The 17,342-nt window shown below is 37.0% G+C and overlaps 1 protein-coding gene across 1 annotated transcript in view; it reads left to right on the top strand.

The window, feature by feature from the left end:
* Positions 1–17,342, top strand: part of EIF2AK4 (eukaryotic translation initiation factor 2 alpha kinase 4) — a 38,782-nt gene that overhangs the window by 7,112 nt on the left and 14,328 nt on the right. Inside the window, exons 6-26 of the mRNA XM_030949162.1 lie at positions 199–347; positions 653–768; positions 1,415–1,572; positions 1,978–2,513; positions 2,886–2,995; positions 3,536–3,693; positions 4,036–4,448; positions 5,183–5,252; positions 6,365–6,448; positions 7,653–7,775; positions 8,223–8,327; positions 8,564–8,621; positions 9,315–9,394; positions 11,132–11,233; positions 11,801–11,851; positions 12,904–13,140; positions 13,790–13,865; positions 15,514–15,635; positions 16,024–16,073; positions 16,158–16,326; positions 16,828–16,944. Of these exons, the coding sequence (XP_030805022.1) occupies positions 199–347; positions 653–768; positions 1,415–1,572; positions 1,978–2,513; positions 2,886–2,995; positions 3,536–3,693; positions 4,036–4,448; positions 5,183–5,252; positions 6,365–6,448; positions 7,653–7,775; positions 8,223–8,327; positions 8,564–8,621; positions 9,315–9,394; positions 11,132–11,233; positions 11,801–11,851; positions 12,904–13,140; positions 13,790–13,865; positions 15,514–15,635; positions 16,024–16,073; positions 16,158–16,326; positions 16,828–16,944 (3,084 nt within the window). The remainder of the gene's footprint in view (positions 1–198; positions 348–652; positions 769–1,414; positions 1,573–1,977; positions 2,514–2,885; positions 2,996–3,535; positions 3,694–4,035; positions 4,449–5,182; positions 5,253–6,364; positions 6,449–7,652; positions 7,776–8,222; positions 8,328–8,563; positions 8,622–9,314; positions 9,395–11,131; positions 11,234–11,800; positions 11,852–12,903; positions 13,141–13,789; positions 13,866–15,513; positions 15,636–16,023; positions 16,074–16,157; positions 16,327–16,827; positions 16,945–17,342) is intronic.

Here is a 17,342-nt window from a genome sequence, read left to right as displayed (position 1 = left end):
TTGCATTCTTGCCATGGACAGTGCTGAAATGTCCTTTCTGAAATCTCAGCACTTTTTCTTTGGCCTCATGTGTACATTTATTATGAAAACATATTTCTTCTGTGATCTGCATGACTTCATAGAGTAATAACTAAATACTTGCATATTTTGATGAGAGGAGCGGCTTCTGCACTTACTTGGTTTTTTCCTGATTTATAGGAACGTTTGGAAATAGCTGCTCTGACAAATCAAGAAGATTCTCACAGGAGAGACACTGCAGGACATAGAGTTGCTTCACGTTTAAATGGGAGCTGTTTGGAACATGGGGTGAATAATAAACACCGACCTAATTCAGCTGGACGTTCCAAGTACGTCAGTTTGCATGTGGATTTTTTAGATTTATTTACTTATTTGTTTGTTTGTTGGGGTTTTTTTGTTGCAAACATTAGATTACAAAGTGAAATTTGAAGGCAAGAGAATAGTGTGCCATGATGTTGACCTGTTCATTTTGGTCTCTTCCCTGCCACTTCCCCCCCACCTTCATTTGTCATGGTTTAACTAAGCTATGTGCTGTGGGTAACTTGGTAAATTTCCAAGTTTTAATGTTTTCAACTCCTGACTTTAAATACAGTATCTTTCTGAGTTGGAGAAAAATATTTTCTTCACATTGCAGACGAGAACGTCAGCTTTCTGTTAGTAATAATGAAGAGTCCCCTGGAAATCATGAAGTTCTGAACTTCAGCACAAGTGGTGCTGGACAGCTTACTGTCCATAAGGGAAAATGTCTAGGTAAGCAAAATTACAATTGCAACTTGAAATGCTGGGATTTGGTATTCTTTCAGTAACATGTGAAACCACTGATAAGCACAGGGCTGGAAATGGATACTTTCCTTCCATTGCTGCTGATAGCAGTGGCATAAAACCAGCAGGTTTAGCAAAAACATTAATACAGGACATGGATGGAAGATTTCCATGGAGTGCCCACATGGATAGACCATCAGATGTTTTCATTGTTTGTTTTCAACATAGCAGTTCCTCAGTGGATGGATGAACAGCCTGAAAGTCTTTTGGAAAAGGAAAATTTTCCTATTTTGCTGTTTGAGGATGAACAATTGTGTTACTATGTGTAGAACTTGGCATTTGCTAAGCAGGAAAGTTGTTAATTTATTAAAACGTGAAATTCTTGAAAATGTGCAGCAGTTTTTTGTCAACATGTGATTGCTTTCATTTGAGTACTGTTACATAGCATTCAGTCTCATCAAGCCTGATGTTTTCCATACTTACTATATAGATACACGTCTTGTCTAGTTTTAAGTAGGTTTATGTTTCTGACTTTAGAAAACAGTCTTACTGGTATTTATTTAGCATTTGCAGGACCTTTTGTCAAATCCTTAGAAACAGAAACCATGTTCCTCTTCTCTCCCTTTGTGTATAGGCAGAGATGAACAGCTTGGTAAATCTGTCTACAATGCCTTGGAAATTCACAGTGGAGACTTTGTTCTAATATATGAGTGGGTTCTGCACTGGCAAAAAAAGATGGGAAAGTTTCTTACAACTCATGAAATAGAAAAGATTGAGAAGTCTAAGAAACAGGTAATACCTATATTTTGCATTTGGCTTAATAAAGATTAGGTGAGATTCGATGCTTTTCTTTAGGCTACTAGTTTATATTAAGCTTGAGAGGGTGGTAATGAACTTGAAAATGCTAGTATCTAAGCATGAAAGAAAATGAGTGTGTTGGGGTATTCAGGAGTTCCTTTACAATAAAAAGCATGTTTGCAATTATGCATAAACAAAATACTGAAATTCTGAAGAAAGAACAAATCAAGCTTACCTGTTAGAATCAAAGCTGTACTTTCTCCAATGCACAATACTTCCTTTTTAGAGAAGTATGAGGATGTCATATATTTTAGAAGTATTTTGTTTGTGTTATATATTTTATTAGTAATGTGTCCTAAGATATGACAAAATCCATGTTATGTTGTGTTTCTCTACTAGCTTCAGGGAGCAGAAACAGAGTTCAACTCACTGGTGAAGCTAAGTCACCCAAACATAGTACATTACAAATGTATGAACCTCCAAGAACGGGACAACTCAATTGTGGTGGATATTTTAGTGGAGTACATAAGTGGTTGCAGCCTTTCTACATACTTGGACAAAGAGACTCCAGTTCCTGTTGAGCAGTTGCGCCATTACGTGATCCAGATCTTGTCAGCTCTCGACTACTTGCACAATAATTCAGTAGTGCACAAGGTCCTTTGTGCTTCCAGTGTCCTGGTAGATGCTGAAGGAAACATCAAGGTCACAGACTACAGCATTTCCAAGCGCTTAGCTGACATCTGCAAAGCTGATGTTTTTGAGCAAACCAAGGTTCGATTTAGTGAGGATGGTCTTCCTTACAAACCTGGGAAAAAAGGAGATGTGTGGCGTCTGGGCTTACTTCTGCTGTCACTCAGCCAGGGCCAAGTAACCAAGGAATTCCCAGTTGCTGTGCCTACCAGTTTACCTGCTGACTTTCAAGACTTTCTAGAAAAGTATGTTTGTCACATTCCTGTATCTTTTTGTCTTTGATTTTTGGTTTATTTGTTTGGTTTTTGTTTGGTTTTGTTTTAAGTTTTTAACAGTTTTTTAAAGGATAGGTCTTCCTGTGTTGCTAGTTGTAGTTTTTATAGAAGAGGTTGATCTCATGGCTCAGGCTGCTAATCTGGGATTTGGGAAAGCAGGTTTGGTGCTCTCTTTTTTTTCTGCTCTGCCACCAACTGTGTATCACTGTGATAAGCCATTTAGTCTGTCTTTGCTTCTGATTCCCATCTAAATGATGGAGGTAGTAATTTCTTAGATATAATAAAAACTCTTCTAACATTTATGTCAGACATGAAATAGTTCTTTCTGTGGTTTGCTAACAGGTGTGTTTGCTTGGAAGATAAAGAAAGATGGACTCCTCAGCAGCTGCTACAACATAGTTTTATAAACATTCCACGAATAAAAATACCTGTAGCTGAAGAAAATCTAGATGGTAAGGAACTTGGTTCTTCCTGTGTTCTGCTAAGTAAGTGAACTACATGCCTGCAGTAAGAAAAATTGTGTTGTGCTACAGCTTCACAAGACTGCACAAGAGTGTTAAATTAACTAACTTACAAGGTGGTAGTGTGATCTTTAACTTCTCTGTGCAACACTGGCTGGGGTGGACTGACTACTGTTTTTTCTTCTGTAGAAGCAGCTCATGCTTTAAAGAAACCTGTAAAGTCATCCACCTCCTGCATGGTGTAAATATAGATTTAACTTTGTCCTTGGAAGATGGTGTTCCAATGAGACCTTTCCTTCTTAAGTTCTTGTTAAAATCATTCCTTTGTCCAGCATAATTCATGTTTGTAATTAAAAACAGTATTAAGATTTATGCTTGAACTAGAGGTTTACACAGCAGAGCACTTCTGTATTTTAGGGTTTAGTTGCACTTGAAGTTATTTATGTTTTGTCTCCTCCTTGTTCCTTATTTGACAGTCCCTAGCACCTTACCCCCATATTGCCAGTGACGGTAACTTTGTCTTCATTGCAGATTCAGCAGGTATAGATTGCATGGAGACAGTTGTACCCAGCAGTCAGATATCCAGTGCTTCATTCTTCACAGAAACACAGAGACAATTTTCACGATACTACAATGAGTTTGAAGAGCTAAAATTACTTGGTAAAGGGGCCTTTGGAGCAGTCATCAAGGTATGGTATAAAAATGGTTTCCTCTGTGGAAACCTTTTTGAGGATATGTTTGTTTTCTCTGAAGCAGAAAAATATATTCAATGTTTGTATGATTTTATTTACTGTCTGCTGGTGCTGTGCCTGTGTTGAGGTTTTTATCTGGAATTGAATAGTATGAAAAGTTACTTGCAAGAGGTTGCTGGGAGATTGGGGAGAAGCCTGTCAGTATCAGGAAGCTTGGATTTGAATTGTAGTCATTTTCCAGGTGAAAGGGAGACTTCCTGTTTCGTGAAATTATTCTTCTGGCTCTGCTTGGTAAGGCATTTGTAAGCATTTGACTTTAGATTAATTTGAATTTTGCAGGTGAGAAATAAGCTTGATGGTTGCTATTATGCTGTGAAACGTATTCGCATAAACCCCACCAGCAAGCAGTTCCGGAGGATTAAGGGAGAAGTGACGTTGCTTTCCCGCTTGAACCATGAGAATATTGTGAGGTATTACAATGCTTGGATAGAAAAACATGAAAGTCCTGTTCCCACTGTGTCAACATCTGGAACAACTGACGAGAGGAGAGTGCCCCCCAAAGCTGGTCTCTTCATCCTTTCCACTGAGGAGACAAATGATGTGGAAACGAATGCTCCCCCTCCATGTTTGACAAGTTCAGTTGAGTGGAGCACTTCATGTGAAAGATCCTCCAGCAACAAATTCAGTGGAGCTGATCAGGAGTCCAGCGATGACGATGATGATGGTGATGGTGTGTTCTCCCATTCAATTTTGTAAGTTGGCTTCAGTATTGGCACTATAGGGAGTGTGAGCAGAGTTAGTTTTTCCAAGTTTGTGTCTTACTGTTCTCGTTTCTTTTGTCAGAAGTAGTTTACTGCATTTTTATTCTGTCCCCTTGTTCAAAACCAGTCTATGTGCCAGCAGTCACAGAGCCAAGAAGAGGAAATTTTCTAGCTAAGGATTGTCAATCTATATGGAAATTTTTTTGATGTGTGTTTCTTGAAGCTGCTTATTTGTGCCAGAATGCATGACTGCTTACCTTATGTTTCACTGTCTTTTCCAGCCTTGAGAATAAATTTTTTTAATAAAGAATAACAGAAATATTACAAATCTTGAAAAATATCAAACTTGCCCTTTTTTGTTTTGGTTTTTATTAGTGTATTCCATACCTTCCTCTGTGTATGGCTCAGTTGTCTCACTCAGTGATTTTTTTGTATAAGTAATTAAATACATTTATCTCAGTTCTGCTTACTGGATATAGCAATTAAATTTTACTGATGGCAAATATATACCTTCCCTTTTAGAACTGGACTGTCAAAGGAAGTGTTTCTTTGCAAGCAGGATGCTTTTCTGGGTATTGTTTTTTTGCTTTTTTTGTTCAAAGTGTATAGAAAGTGTTCAGCAGAAGCTTAGATCCCACCCCCCAAAATAATTTCCAAATTCTTTAGTAAATATTACTTGGTATGCAGAACTTTTGAGTTTTTTTTCTTTCTGTGTTTTTAAACAGGCCAACCACAGATTCTGAAAGTGAAATAATTTTTGAAAATGAAGATGAAAATAGTAAAGGTCATTCTCCAGTAAGTGTAAAGATAAAGTTATTGAAAATGAAAATATAATAAAATAGTCTTTGACAAGTAAACAGGTCAGTTGAGAAGTTTTATTTCACTTCTGCTGTAATTACAGAAACATAACCTTACCTGTCTGTTAGAGTAAGTGATATGCCATTGTGAGCTGCATCCCATAGAAATCAGTCAGATGCAGCTAATCTGGATTCTGTTTCCTGAAGTGTTTATTGAGGTAAATATGGGTTTTTTTAGTCATGACCCAGGTTATTGCAAATTTAACACTTCAGTGTGTTTATGATTTAACAGTTATGGATTACATGGTCTTGCACCTCTCAAAGTTGAAATTCTGTTCTGCCTTTATATGATTTTAACCAATATATGTGTTCATATGCAACTTCTTAGAGCAGACAAAATGCATACTGCTAACAGTCTGAAAGAGAGGGGAAGTGAGTACAATGACTAAGGTTTTAGTTGATTTTAAGATTGTGTCACAGCACTTGCTGTGGACAGTGCACTGTATCACTAGAAAGCTAAAGCACACTCTTCTACAGCATCTACAGTATGTCACTGCCAACCCTGATGATCTGTAACATGCTTTTACTTAAAGCTTCATCTCCTTCCTCTTTCTGTTATAATGTACATTGGCAAGAAAAGGTTTTCAGTATATCATTTGATAATATAGCAGTGCATTCTTTTCTCAATATATATGTATATGTATACACACCATACCAAAATTGTTGGTTGAGGATGGGGGTTGCATTTTTTATCAAGCAAGCTTTCTATCTTCTAGTTTCAAATCTCATCTTTCTCCTTTTTTTTTAATATGACACAACTTGAGATTTAGGATTCATCTAGTTCTTCCAGAATTCTTTTCCTTCAGTGTCTAATAATGGCAAAATTCTATTCATTTTCACTTTGAGAATTGGTCACACCTGTTTTTCTAGTTTATTTAGATGCAATAGTATTACAAAATTTCACTGTATTACTTTTGCTCTTTTTCAAACTATCTATAGAAGCTGAGTTCTCATCAATGTATTCCACCCATTAAAAAATAGTAGTATGTAATAAAAAAGTCTGCACATCTTCCTGTAGCTAATTGTTCTGCTACTTTCATTGTGATAAAGAATGAAGAAGGCAATGAAAAGAACAGCCATGGAGGAGAGGACAGGACACCAGTCGTTCAGACAGTGCATTATCTGTACATTCAGGTACAAATGTGCTCCTGTGTTCACATGAAAGGATACAATTTATTTCAACCCGCAGATACTAGTTGCTGGTTTTCGTGAGAAGTAATGACCTTTAAAAATGCAAACAAGTTCAGTGCTGTTTTTGCATTAGACTGGTTTTCTGAAGGCTTAGCTGGTGGAAGGCGCTGTGCAGTGCATGTGATTTGTTGTGATTTCCAAGGCTCTATATTTGTGCCTGGAGAGAACAAAGTTTGGTAGTGCCATAGTGTGTAATAGGATAACTGGTGTTGCTCGTGTACAGCTAAAAGTTGGCAATTCCTGATCTAACCATAAAACAACCCAACGAGCCAACCTTTGAGTCTGTGGCTTTCAAAGCATTCTTTTGCCTTGTGCTTATTTGTTGAGAATATCCATCCCAATACCCAACACTCTAGCTGTTCCTCGGTTTGGTTGTTAATTGGTGTTAATTCCCAATGTGGAGTTGAAGTCTACCATGCTAAATTCCTGAGGGAAAGTTTCTTTCACACGTGTGAAAACTTCCTCATTCTCTTCAAAAGCACAGTATTGTGTATGCATTTTATTTTAATAGAAATCAGTAATCTGTAAGGCCATTGTATGGCTCTAACAGTAGGCACACAATTAAACTCCTGCAGAGTTGCAGCTTCAGGCTATTCTGCTGACACCTCCTTTGTGTTAGGAGTTAGTCAACTTCTCCCAGAAACTATTTATAGCTATATATCATAGCAAACTATTCTGTGGTGATATGCAATTTTTTATAATGCACTTAATGCTTGAGCTTGTCTGGAAGTTACAAGTAGATGGAATTAGTTTTTAATAAGCTTATTTGTGTGCATTGTGTATATTCATAATAAAAGCAGTTTAGACGCCAAGTGCAATAAAGCCAGATATTCTTTGTGGTTTGGCTTTATCACATATTATGGCTTGGCTGGTCTCACTTTGTTGTTAATGTTTATGTTAGAGAATATGCTACTCTGCAGGCTCATACCATTGTCCCAGAAAATGAGGTAGGACCCAGAAGTGAATGCATGTTTGTAGCTAAAAGACAGCTTTCGGGAGAATTCCAAATAGCTGATTTTTTTTTGGTGATACTATTTGCTCCTGAGCCCAGGCAGTAATATGTGTACAGATACGCATTTCTGATAGTGTCTTTTCTTAACAAAACTGTTCTTTCTTCCCTTTGTCCCCTGTGAATGCACAACTGAAGATGGAATACTGTGAAAAGAGCACATTGAGGGACACTATTGACCAAGGGTTATATGAAGATACCAGTCGGCTTTGGAGGCTTTTCCGAGAAATTTTGGATGGGTTAGCTTACATCCATGAGAAGGTCAGTAAATAGGATAGTTATGACCTGTACATAATATCTGTGTTATGCCTCTTTCTCTCTGGGTTCTTCATCTTGGGGCATGCATTAGCAAGTTTCCTCTCTTTGCCTTTTCCATTATTAGTTGGTTCTTGGGGTTTATTATATTTTATCATGAACATGAATTTTATAATAAACCACTTCAGATTTTACCCGTTAGTCATAAAAATCTGACCATCTTTTAAAAACATTCTGTTAGATATCTGGTACCACTGAAAATTGTTTCTGGCTTCTGGGCTACAAATTATAGTCTGTCTTCAAGACTGATCTTTAGTGACTTAATGCAGTAGGTCTCCCACTGTATTAAAAGTATGTAATATGGTTTTCTAGTCCATTATAAGGACTTGTATTTTGAATAATGTTTATTCTTTAACATTTTGTGGGTCTTTTTTTATTGTCTTCCTGTAACAGGGAATGATCCACAGAGACTTGAAACCTGTGAACATTTTCTTAGATTCAGATGATCATGTGAAAATTGGTGATTTTGGTTTAGCTACAGATTATCCAGCAAATGCAGTAAGTATAGCTTAAAGTGAATGAAAAAACTCTTGAATTTGGTTTTTGAATTTGAAAAAAACCCAAAAAAAAATAAATTAAATGACCACAATGTTTATATATTGAGAATGCTATAAATTTCTTTTAAATTTCTATGGTTCTAGAATTAAACCATGCACTGCCAACCCAAATGGCAAGAACGGCCAACAGAAGTATTTCACGTGTCATTTACAATATGACTGTTTTGCTGGTTTCAGGTGGTTTCTAAACAAGAGGAAAATCTCTCGGATGGTTCTGCTGTGTCTGACCCATCAGGTTAGTTTACATTGCAACTTGTTATAAATTATTTTAAGCAAGCATTTATATTCTGCGGTCTTGTATAGGCTGTTAAAATTTCCATTTGTTCTTTGAAAATAAAATTTCTCTTTATTAAAGCCAGGGGTGTGACCCCTCCCCCAGCCACCAAGTTGGGTAGCTGTATTATAATCTGGCAGTTTTGCCTCTTATCTAAGAATTAATTAGCTTCCTCTGCTAGTCTTCTGCCTTAGATCAATGCTTTCCTCATGGTGAGGTATAGAGAGAGCCTGTATATCTGTTCCATCTGCACTTGTGTCCTCTTGCCCATATAGAACAATTTCAAGACTTCAGTGTTCTTGGTCGATTGATTTGATTTTAGCTAGAGACTGAATATGGTGTTTTGAGGGAACTTCAGTACATGGTATGTTTAAAGACAAATGTAATGGCGATGAAATTTAGTTGTAACATTTGTGTGCTGACCTACTACAAGTCTGTAAAGCAATAGATAGGTTTAGTTACTACAGACAGACACAGATACTTGACCTGTGAGGGTAAGAACTGTCTGTTTGTCAAAGTATTCTCAGCTGGGTCTCTCTTAGTATGGACTGTACTACCAGAAGAAAGAGAACATGAACAAGTTTTTTCTTGATATGGATGCTGCATTTCTCTCTGACTTTCTTGAAACTGGTGCTCTCATCTTTTGCCACCTAGGTAACTTGACAGGGATGGTTGGCACCGCTCTGTACGTCAGCCCAGAGGTCCAAGGAAGCACGAAATCTACATACAATCAGGTATGATTGAGTAGATTTAATGCAAGGGTAGCAAGGAATCTAAGATGTAGCAGGTATGATTTGGGTCATTCCTCCTTGACAAGATTAATTCAGTGTGGAACAGCATGTCGTTGACTCCTATGCTAATCAGGGGAATTAAACATTCCTTCAAGAGGAAACCAAGGATAGAACGATGTGGGCAAGTCAGTTGTTCTGCCTGTGCTTGATCGTGACTAGATACAAGCAACTTCAAGTTGAAAGCATGTAATGATAGAGGGCCTCTGTAACTGAATAGGATAGAAATCTTACCTTTTATATAGTATACACTATATTACCTTACCTAAAGGTAATATAGTGCTGGATTTCTAGACTGTGATTGTGGGAGGTGGGGGTGTATTTTTTCCATCAAAGAGAACCCTGTTTATATGCAGAGACAAACTGTATTTCAAGGCAAGGAAATGTTTTCAAAGTGGAAGTTATAGAAATATAGAATGGTTTAGGTTGAAAGGGATCCCAAAGCTTATCCAGTTCCAGCACCCTGCCATGGGCAGGGGCACCTTCCAATAGACCAGGCTGCTTCAAGCCCCATCCAACCTGGCCTTGACCACTTCCAGAAATGGGGCATCCACAACTTCTCTGGGCAACCTGTTCCATCCTCACAGTGAAGAATTTTTTTCTAATATTCAGTCTAAACCTACCTCTTTCATTTTAAAGCCATTATCCCTTGGGCTATCACTCAGTGGCCTTGTAAAAAGTCCCTCCCTGGCATTCTTGTGGTCCCCTTGAGGTACTCAAAGGCTGGTCTAAGGTCTCCACGGAGCCTTCTCTCCAGACTAAGCAATTCCAATTCTCTCAGCCTTTCCTCATGCGAGGAGTGCTCTGTTCCTTTAATTATCTTTGTGGCCCTCCTATGGACTTGTTCCATGTACTTGCTCTAGCAGATCTATGTTCTCCTTATGTTGGGGGCCCCAGAGCTGTATGCAGCACTCCAGCTGAGATAGCATGAGAGTGGAGTAGATTGAGAGAATCGCCTCCTTAAACTTGATCATGCTGCTTTTGATTCAGCGCAGGATGTTTGGCTTTCTGGGCTGTGAGTGCACTGACAGATTATGTTGAGAGTCTTGTCAGCCAACATCCCCAGGTTCTTCTCATGGCTCCTCTCAATCCATTCTCTGCCCAGCCTGTATTTGTGCTTGGAATTGCCCCAATCCATGTGCAGGACCTTGCACTTTGCCTTGTTGAACTTCATGAGTTTCACACAGACCCACCTCTCCAGCCTGTCAAGATCCCTTTCGATGTCATCCCTTCCCTCCAACGTGTCAACTGCACCACACAGCCCAGTGTCACCAGCAAACTTGCTGAGGTTGCTCTCAGTCCCACTGTCCATGTCACCAACAGAGATGTTAAACGGTGCCAGTCCCAGTGCCTAACCCTGAGGAGCATTTGCTCCTCACTTTGCTGTTAAGCTGCTGACCACAACTCAAGTGCAACCATCATTTATACATTGCAGTGCTGTGATGATAGAAGGCTTTAAAGTCTACCAAATTTTAACGGATTATGTCTTCTAACAAAAAAGCTTTAAAAACAGATAATAATAAAAACATACAAAAAGACACAGAAAAAACCCAGCCTTCTCTCCAGCTTTAATACACTGTTACATTTGACCTAAACGTTTGTTGGGATTTTTTTTTCTCTGCTTTTTTGTCTTCAGAGAATTGATAGATACTACACACAAGTTTTCATTTTTTTCTTCCTTAGAAAGTGGACCTGTTCAGCCTAGGTATAATATTCTTTGAAATGTGTTACCATCCTATGAATACTGCATCAGAAAGGATCTTTGTTCTTGGTCAGCTAAGGCTGGTAAGTACACAGCTATGAAACATACTAATTCTATGCATCAAATAGTTTGTTAAGAGAAGCAAAAGGATGCAAAATATAGCAAAAAATGTTGCCATAGGGAGTGCTCAAAAGTAAGGTTTGTAAAATGTATCATGAAAAGTGAAGAATACAATTGGAACTGGTGCACTGACATTCCTTTAATGCACTGTGGATTCTAATGGTATTGCCATCAGTCTGTGTTCTATCTGTGAAATTAATTATTACATGTCAGATAAAGGAATCATCTCTTCAGTATACTTAGGTTTAGGCCTGGTGGGCCTTTCTCAGAAATGAGTTGCTATTTGTAGTTGGTAAATGCTTGTGATTATGGGTTGTACTTTTGTTGTGCACCTTCTAGCTCCTCAAATAAATTTAATTTGCCATGTGGGGGTTGGTTGGTTGGTTTGTTGGTTTGTTTGTTTTTTTTCATGGGCAATGGAAATGCTTTGTTTCTCTGTTTAATATGTAGAACTTAAAAGTAAGACTAATCTAAGCAATCTGGACTGCTTGTTAAAATTCAAATGTGGATTTTGGTTTTTGTTTTGTTAGCCTGCAATTGTATTTCCTAAGGACTTTGATGAAGTCAAGCATGCAAAGCAGGTAATTTTGAATATATTTTAAATATTAGGTATTCCTCCTCAGAAAACATTGATTATAATTTTTGCCTCTTAATTTCCCACTTAATTCCCCACCTAGTATTCTCTGCCAAGTTCTCATTACATGGCATTAGAACAGAGTAAGAAATAAAACCTCAGAAGAATACTCTAAGTTGGCATGGGAATATATTTATCCACAAAATTCTCTGAGCACAGTCATGAACAAATTTAGAGTTCACTGGCACATCTTTAAAGCTCTGAGGGACAATTTTGACTTTTTATGCTCAGAGAAATGGCAGCTCAATTGTTTAAATTTTTACTTAAACCTTTTGAAATAAATATGTGTCACACAACAGAAGGAGATGTGCAAAAGCTCAATTGGCTGCTCTGAGCTTGACAGAGCTGCCAAGAGCTTTTCTGGAGGCCTCCATGGAAGAGTAATGAAGTGATAAGGAGCAATGTAATCTTTTCTCGACCATCTAGGTGGCTTTATCCTTGTGCTAATCAACTCTTTTGTTGACCATTAGTATTAACTTTTAGTGTGTTATGCTTGTAAAACAGCAATCTGCATGTTACTAGTACCATAAAACATTTCCATTTTGTACATGTCACTGAAATATGCCAGGGAGATTTCTCCTACTCTAACAGTTGTGCCTCTCAAGTCTTTGATTTCATGCATGCAATTCTGTTTTTTCTCTTAACTTCATGCATGCAATTCTGCTTTTCCTCTTAACTTTCTCTTAATTTTGTTGATAAAGAGATGCCAGAGCTAGCATACCATGGAACAACAAAAGAAAAGGATACTACATATTTTGTCATCCCAGGAGGCACATTTCTAATAATTTGTGTAGTCTAGTAATTTTTTTCAAATGATAATAAAAGATATTAATAATTTAGTAAGCAAATAATGTCCATTGCAAAGATTCAGATTCTGCTGGTTTTCCCCCTGTAGAATCCCACAGTTTGTTATTGAATTGATGTGACTACCAAGTTTGTTACAAATACTGTTAACTTACAAAATGTTTCTAATCTGTAAAATTTTGATTTAATTTGTAGAGATTGGTTATTACGTGGCTCCTGAACCATGATCCTGCAGCACGACCAACAGCTGTGGAGCTGTTAAAAAGTGAACACCTTCCACCACCCCAAATGGAAGAGTCTGAACTCCATGAAGTCCTCCACCACACCTTAGCAAACGTGGATGGCAAGGCCTATCGGACCATGATGAGTCAGATATTTGCACAGAGAATATCTCCAGCAATAGACTATACTTATGACAGTGATATGCTGAAGGTTTGTAGGTGTTCAGGGGAGGTGTGGGTTTGGCTTTTCCCTGTGTTGAATTTTTTTAAAATATGCTTATATGGGTAAGCATTTCTGTAGCATTTCTGAGTGAATTGCATTATCTGAATGCAATTCACTGTGCATTTCTGAATGAATTGCATTATCTCAAGATTCACCTTTACATTGGTTCCCACTTAAAACTACAGTCTCTGCTGTGTGGGTTTCAATAGCTGCTTCCCATTTGAGCTTTACATTCATTCTTCAGTGAAGAAACCAGCAGTGTTTGTTTGTAGCAGCTAAAGCTTTAAGCTTATGTCCAGATGATGACTTTCTTTACTCTGAATTCCTGTCAAATTAATGATTGACTGGTTGTCAACAGAAAGTGTTGCCCCTGGATGCTTTTTTTCTTTCTAATTGATGTGATTTTTCTTAGTTTATTGGCTCTTGAATCTTTCTAAATCTAAAGAAATTCAAGGTAATACAGTACAATAATGCTTCATATAGCTGTAAGTTATTTGTTATTATGTAAGCATTGCAGTTTTTGTATTGGGATGAGATAGCAGAATGTTTATTGCCTGTATTACATGGAATGATTGCCTACGTGGAGTGTTCATCACGTGTGAATTATATATGTACTTTTTATTTGTGATGGTTTCAGGGTAGTTTTTCTATTTGGGCAGCCAAGATACAGCAGCATGTATGTGACATTGTCAGCCGGATATTTAAAAGACACGGTGGGTGTGTTTATAAAAGTCATTCTTTTCCTTTCTTGTGATTGAATGGATTTAAAAGAATGGAATGGATTTACTGCTAGAAGAGAAATCAGAAAACATGTTTGGTAGTTGATTATTTGACATTTTTATGATGTTTTATTCTCTTATTCTTATTGTCATTCCAGTAATAGCTACTAACATCAAATCTGAATGATACATCTCCTACAGAAAGAAGACTGAAAATCTTAATTATATTTTTGAATGTACATGGTTGTTCTGATAAATCAGTATGAGGTTTTAGAGGCACACACTGTTACACAAATTCTGGATCTGAATGCAAGGCTAGCTCTGTAGTGGGGGATCAGGCATCCATGGAGAACAGTAACCTCTCTTTGAACAGCCAGAATGGGAAGAGCATAAGGGAGGGCATGGAAACAAAGCAAGCATGTAGTGGTACTTCCAGTGATGTATTCTTGGAAATGCTTTGCTGTTCAAGAACTTCCTGAGCCAAAGCTGATGCCATGATATTTAATAGTGTCATGATATTTAATAGTGTCTTATTTTCCTTTCCAGGAATCTATCCAGTCATTAATGATAGTATTTGCTTAAAATTGTTTTTTGAGAAGGAAATTTATGCAGCCACTGTCACACTTGGAATGTTATAAATTGTGAACACCTGTCTTACAGGTGTTCATGATACTATTTTATATAAAAATACTGAATTTTGAAATGGAAACTTGGCATTTTCCAAGTAAATCATAATCTGATTAAACATGATCAAAATTTGGCAATACAAAAGAGTGAGAAGCTGCGAAATACAAAGTCGAGGATGGATTTACCTTTTCTACTGCTCCTTAAAGCTTGACAGATTTGGGAAATTTTAGGGACTGAAATGTTTTCATACTTTTGGAAAAAAATGAGGATTGGATATTTATTTCTTTCCATTAGATTGTGTCTGACATCTGTACTGGCTAAAATAATTTCTTTCTATCTGGGGCACTTTTTTTCTCATTTAAAAGTTAATGTTGAGTTAAAATCTAATTGAGTTAAGCTTAAATAAATTTTCTAGTGATTCTCAATCAATTATTAAAACAGGAAACTATTTTTCAGTAATAAGTGGTGTTATTAATATTAAGGTTTCAGTGAAGATTGGATTCATGCAGATAGATGGTTGCAAAATGTAGCCAGGAAAAAAAGGTATTCATAAGGCTTTAAAATGAAACACAAGCACTTCTAGTATGTTTTTGAGACAGAGGATGCAACATGTCTGAACAAAATTTGTTCTATATGGAAATGTCTCTAGACCAAAGCAGTACTTGCTACTGATAACTGCAGAATTTCTCATCTTTCATGTTTCATATGCCTGCTTTTGTGAAAGGTGGTGTTTAAAGAGGGGGAGAGCAAGGTAAGGATTCTGCTGGGCTGTGGAAGTGGCAGTTCTCTCTTCTGTGGCCTCCGTGCTGAGCCCAAGAAGCATGCAGCATAGGCATAAAACAAAATTTGACATTCTTTCTTTAAATATGGAAGAGGAAAGTCCATTAAGGACATTTAATGTAATTTTTTCACTTATGGATTGACATAATTATGCCCTGCAAGGGTGTTCATGAACTTGTAAAAAGCAGGTGTTCTTCTGAAATGAGAGATAATAGTGTTTTCTGGTTTTGTGCAGGAGCCATCAAGCTGCATACTCCACTGCTGATGCCCAGAAATAAGAAACTATATGAACATAATGAAGCTTCATATTTCATGGATCACAGTGGGATGCTGGTAATGCTTCCTTACGACCTCAGAGTAAGTAGCATCATCTCCACAGGCAAAGCTTCAGAGGGTTTGGAGGGTGCTGTGGTAGAATTTTGGCTGCTGAAGTAGTGTATCTTTCAGTGTCTGTTCTTGTTCTCCTGAGTTCTGTACTCCTCCTCTTGACAGCTGGAGCCCTGACCACATTTTGAAGAAATAGTGTTTGTTTGTTTGTTTTAACATAGGTGAAAATAATGTTTTCATTTAAAACTTGCAGCAGGATGATTAGATTAATACTACTTGGCTATGTCAGGTGTTTTAGGCATTATATTACACTTGGGAGAGTACAAGTGTAACTACACAGTATAATTCATCTCTAGTTGCAGAGCTCAGTCAAACCAACTGTTTGGTTTCAACAATTTTTATGTATTTTGTTTTTCAGATTCCTTTTGCAAGATTTGTAGCTAGAAATAACATATCAAACTTGAAAAGGTAAGAGATGTAGGGGTGATACTTTGCACTGACTTTGACAGTGACTTCTGAAGAGGCTGATTCATTGTTCAATGTTTCCTTTAGATACTGTATAGAGCGAGTTTTCAGACCTCGGAAGTTAGACCGCTGTCATCCCAAAGAACTCCTAGAATGTGCATTTGACATCATTACATCTACTGGAAATAGCTTTTTGCCTATAGCAGAAACAATTTATGCAATTTCAGAAATCATTCAGGAGTTTTCAGTGCTACAGGTAGATTCTCTATAATCAGCCCCTTTCCTCTCTTTTCCACCCAAAATTTTAAGTTAACTCAATATTTAGTTTGATGTGTTGTAAAATGATACTTCCTTTAATTTTAACCAGTACAGAACTATTTTTATGTTTACTCTATAGTCACTTATAGACCACTCACTGTCATAAAAGATGTGTTTGCTAGGTAAACTTAAAATGAAGCATAGGTTTATGTGCAAAGGAAATAACTGAATCCTTTGTAGTACCATTGAAATAATGCCTTTCTTCTGTCAGACAAGTGATTACTGTAGAATGGGACAAGACTTGCCATTCTTTAGTTAGAGATGAAAGGTAAGGTAGTGAAAGAAGTGGTTTGAAGTTAATTTTGAACTATTATTATTATTAAATGTTTAGGAAGCCTCTTTGTTTTGTGGGGGTTGGGTTTTTTTTTAAGAAAACAGAATTCAAGCAAAACTTGGCTTTTTCATTCTTTCTTCCTTTTTTTTATTTATGCTTCGCTAGGAAAGAAATTACAGTATTTATCTGAACCACACTGCCTTACTGAAAGCTATACTTCTGCACTGTGGGATACCAGAGGACAAACTCAATCAAGTCTACATCATTCTCTATGATGCTGTGGTAAGGCATTAGTTATTAACCTGTCCTCTGTAATCATTTCTGTAGAATATTCTATTTTGTGGGACTATCTCTAAAAATGAATAACAGCCCATTGCCAGCCTAACCAGGAGTATACTCCAGATACATAAAAAGGTTGGCTTTGAGCTGTAAATGTAGATTAATTACTTTCTTATTACTTCTGGATTGGAATGGTTTAAGATGATTCTTGAATGTGTATTTATGAGAGAATTATTCACCTGTCTAATCAAGAACTGACAGGCTAGTCAATAAAAACATTTAAAAATTAAATTTAAAGTGTATTTTAATATCAGTTAGGTTTTTTATACTTTATAAGCACAGAATATAAGTGAAATTAATTTGAATTGCAGTAATGCATTAAACACAATCAAATACTGTTT

The sequence above is a fragment of the Camarhynchus parvulus genome, chromosome 5 (assembly GCF_901933205.1).
Source record: "Camarhynchus parvulus chromosome 5, STF_HiC, whole genome shotgun sequence".
Lineage (NCBI taxonomy): Eukaryota > Metazoa > Chordata > Aves > Passeriformes > Thraupidae > Camarhynchus > Camarhynchus parvulus.
Note: the sequence above shows the minus strand (reverse complement) of the source record. Positions and strands in the feature narration are given on the sequence as shown.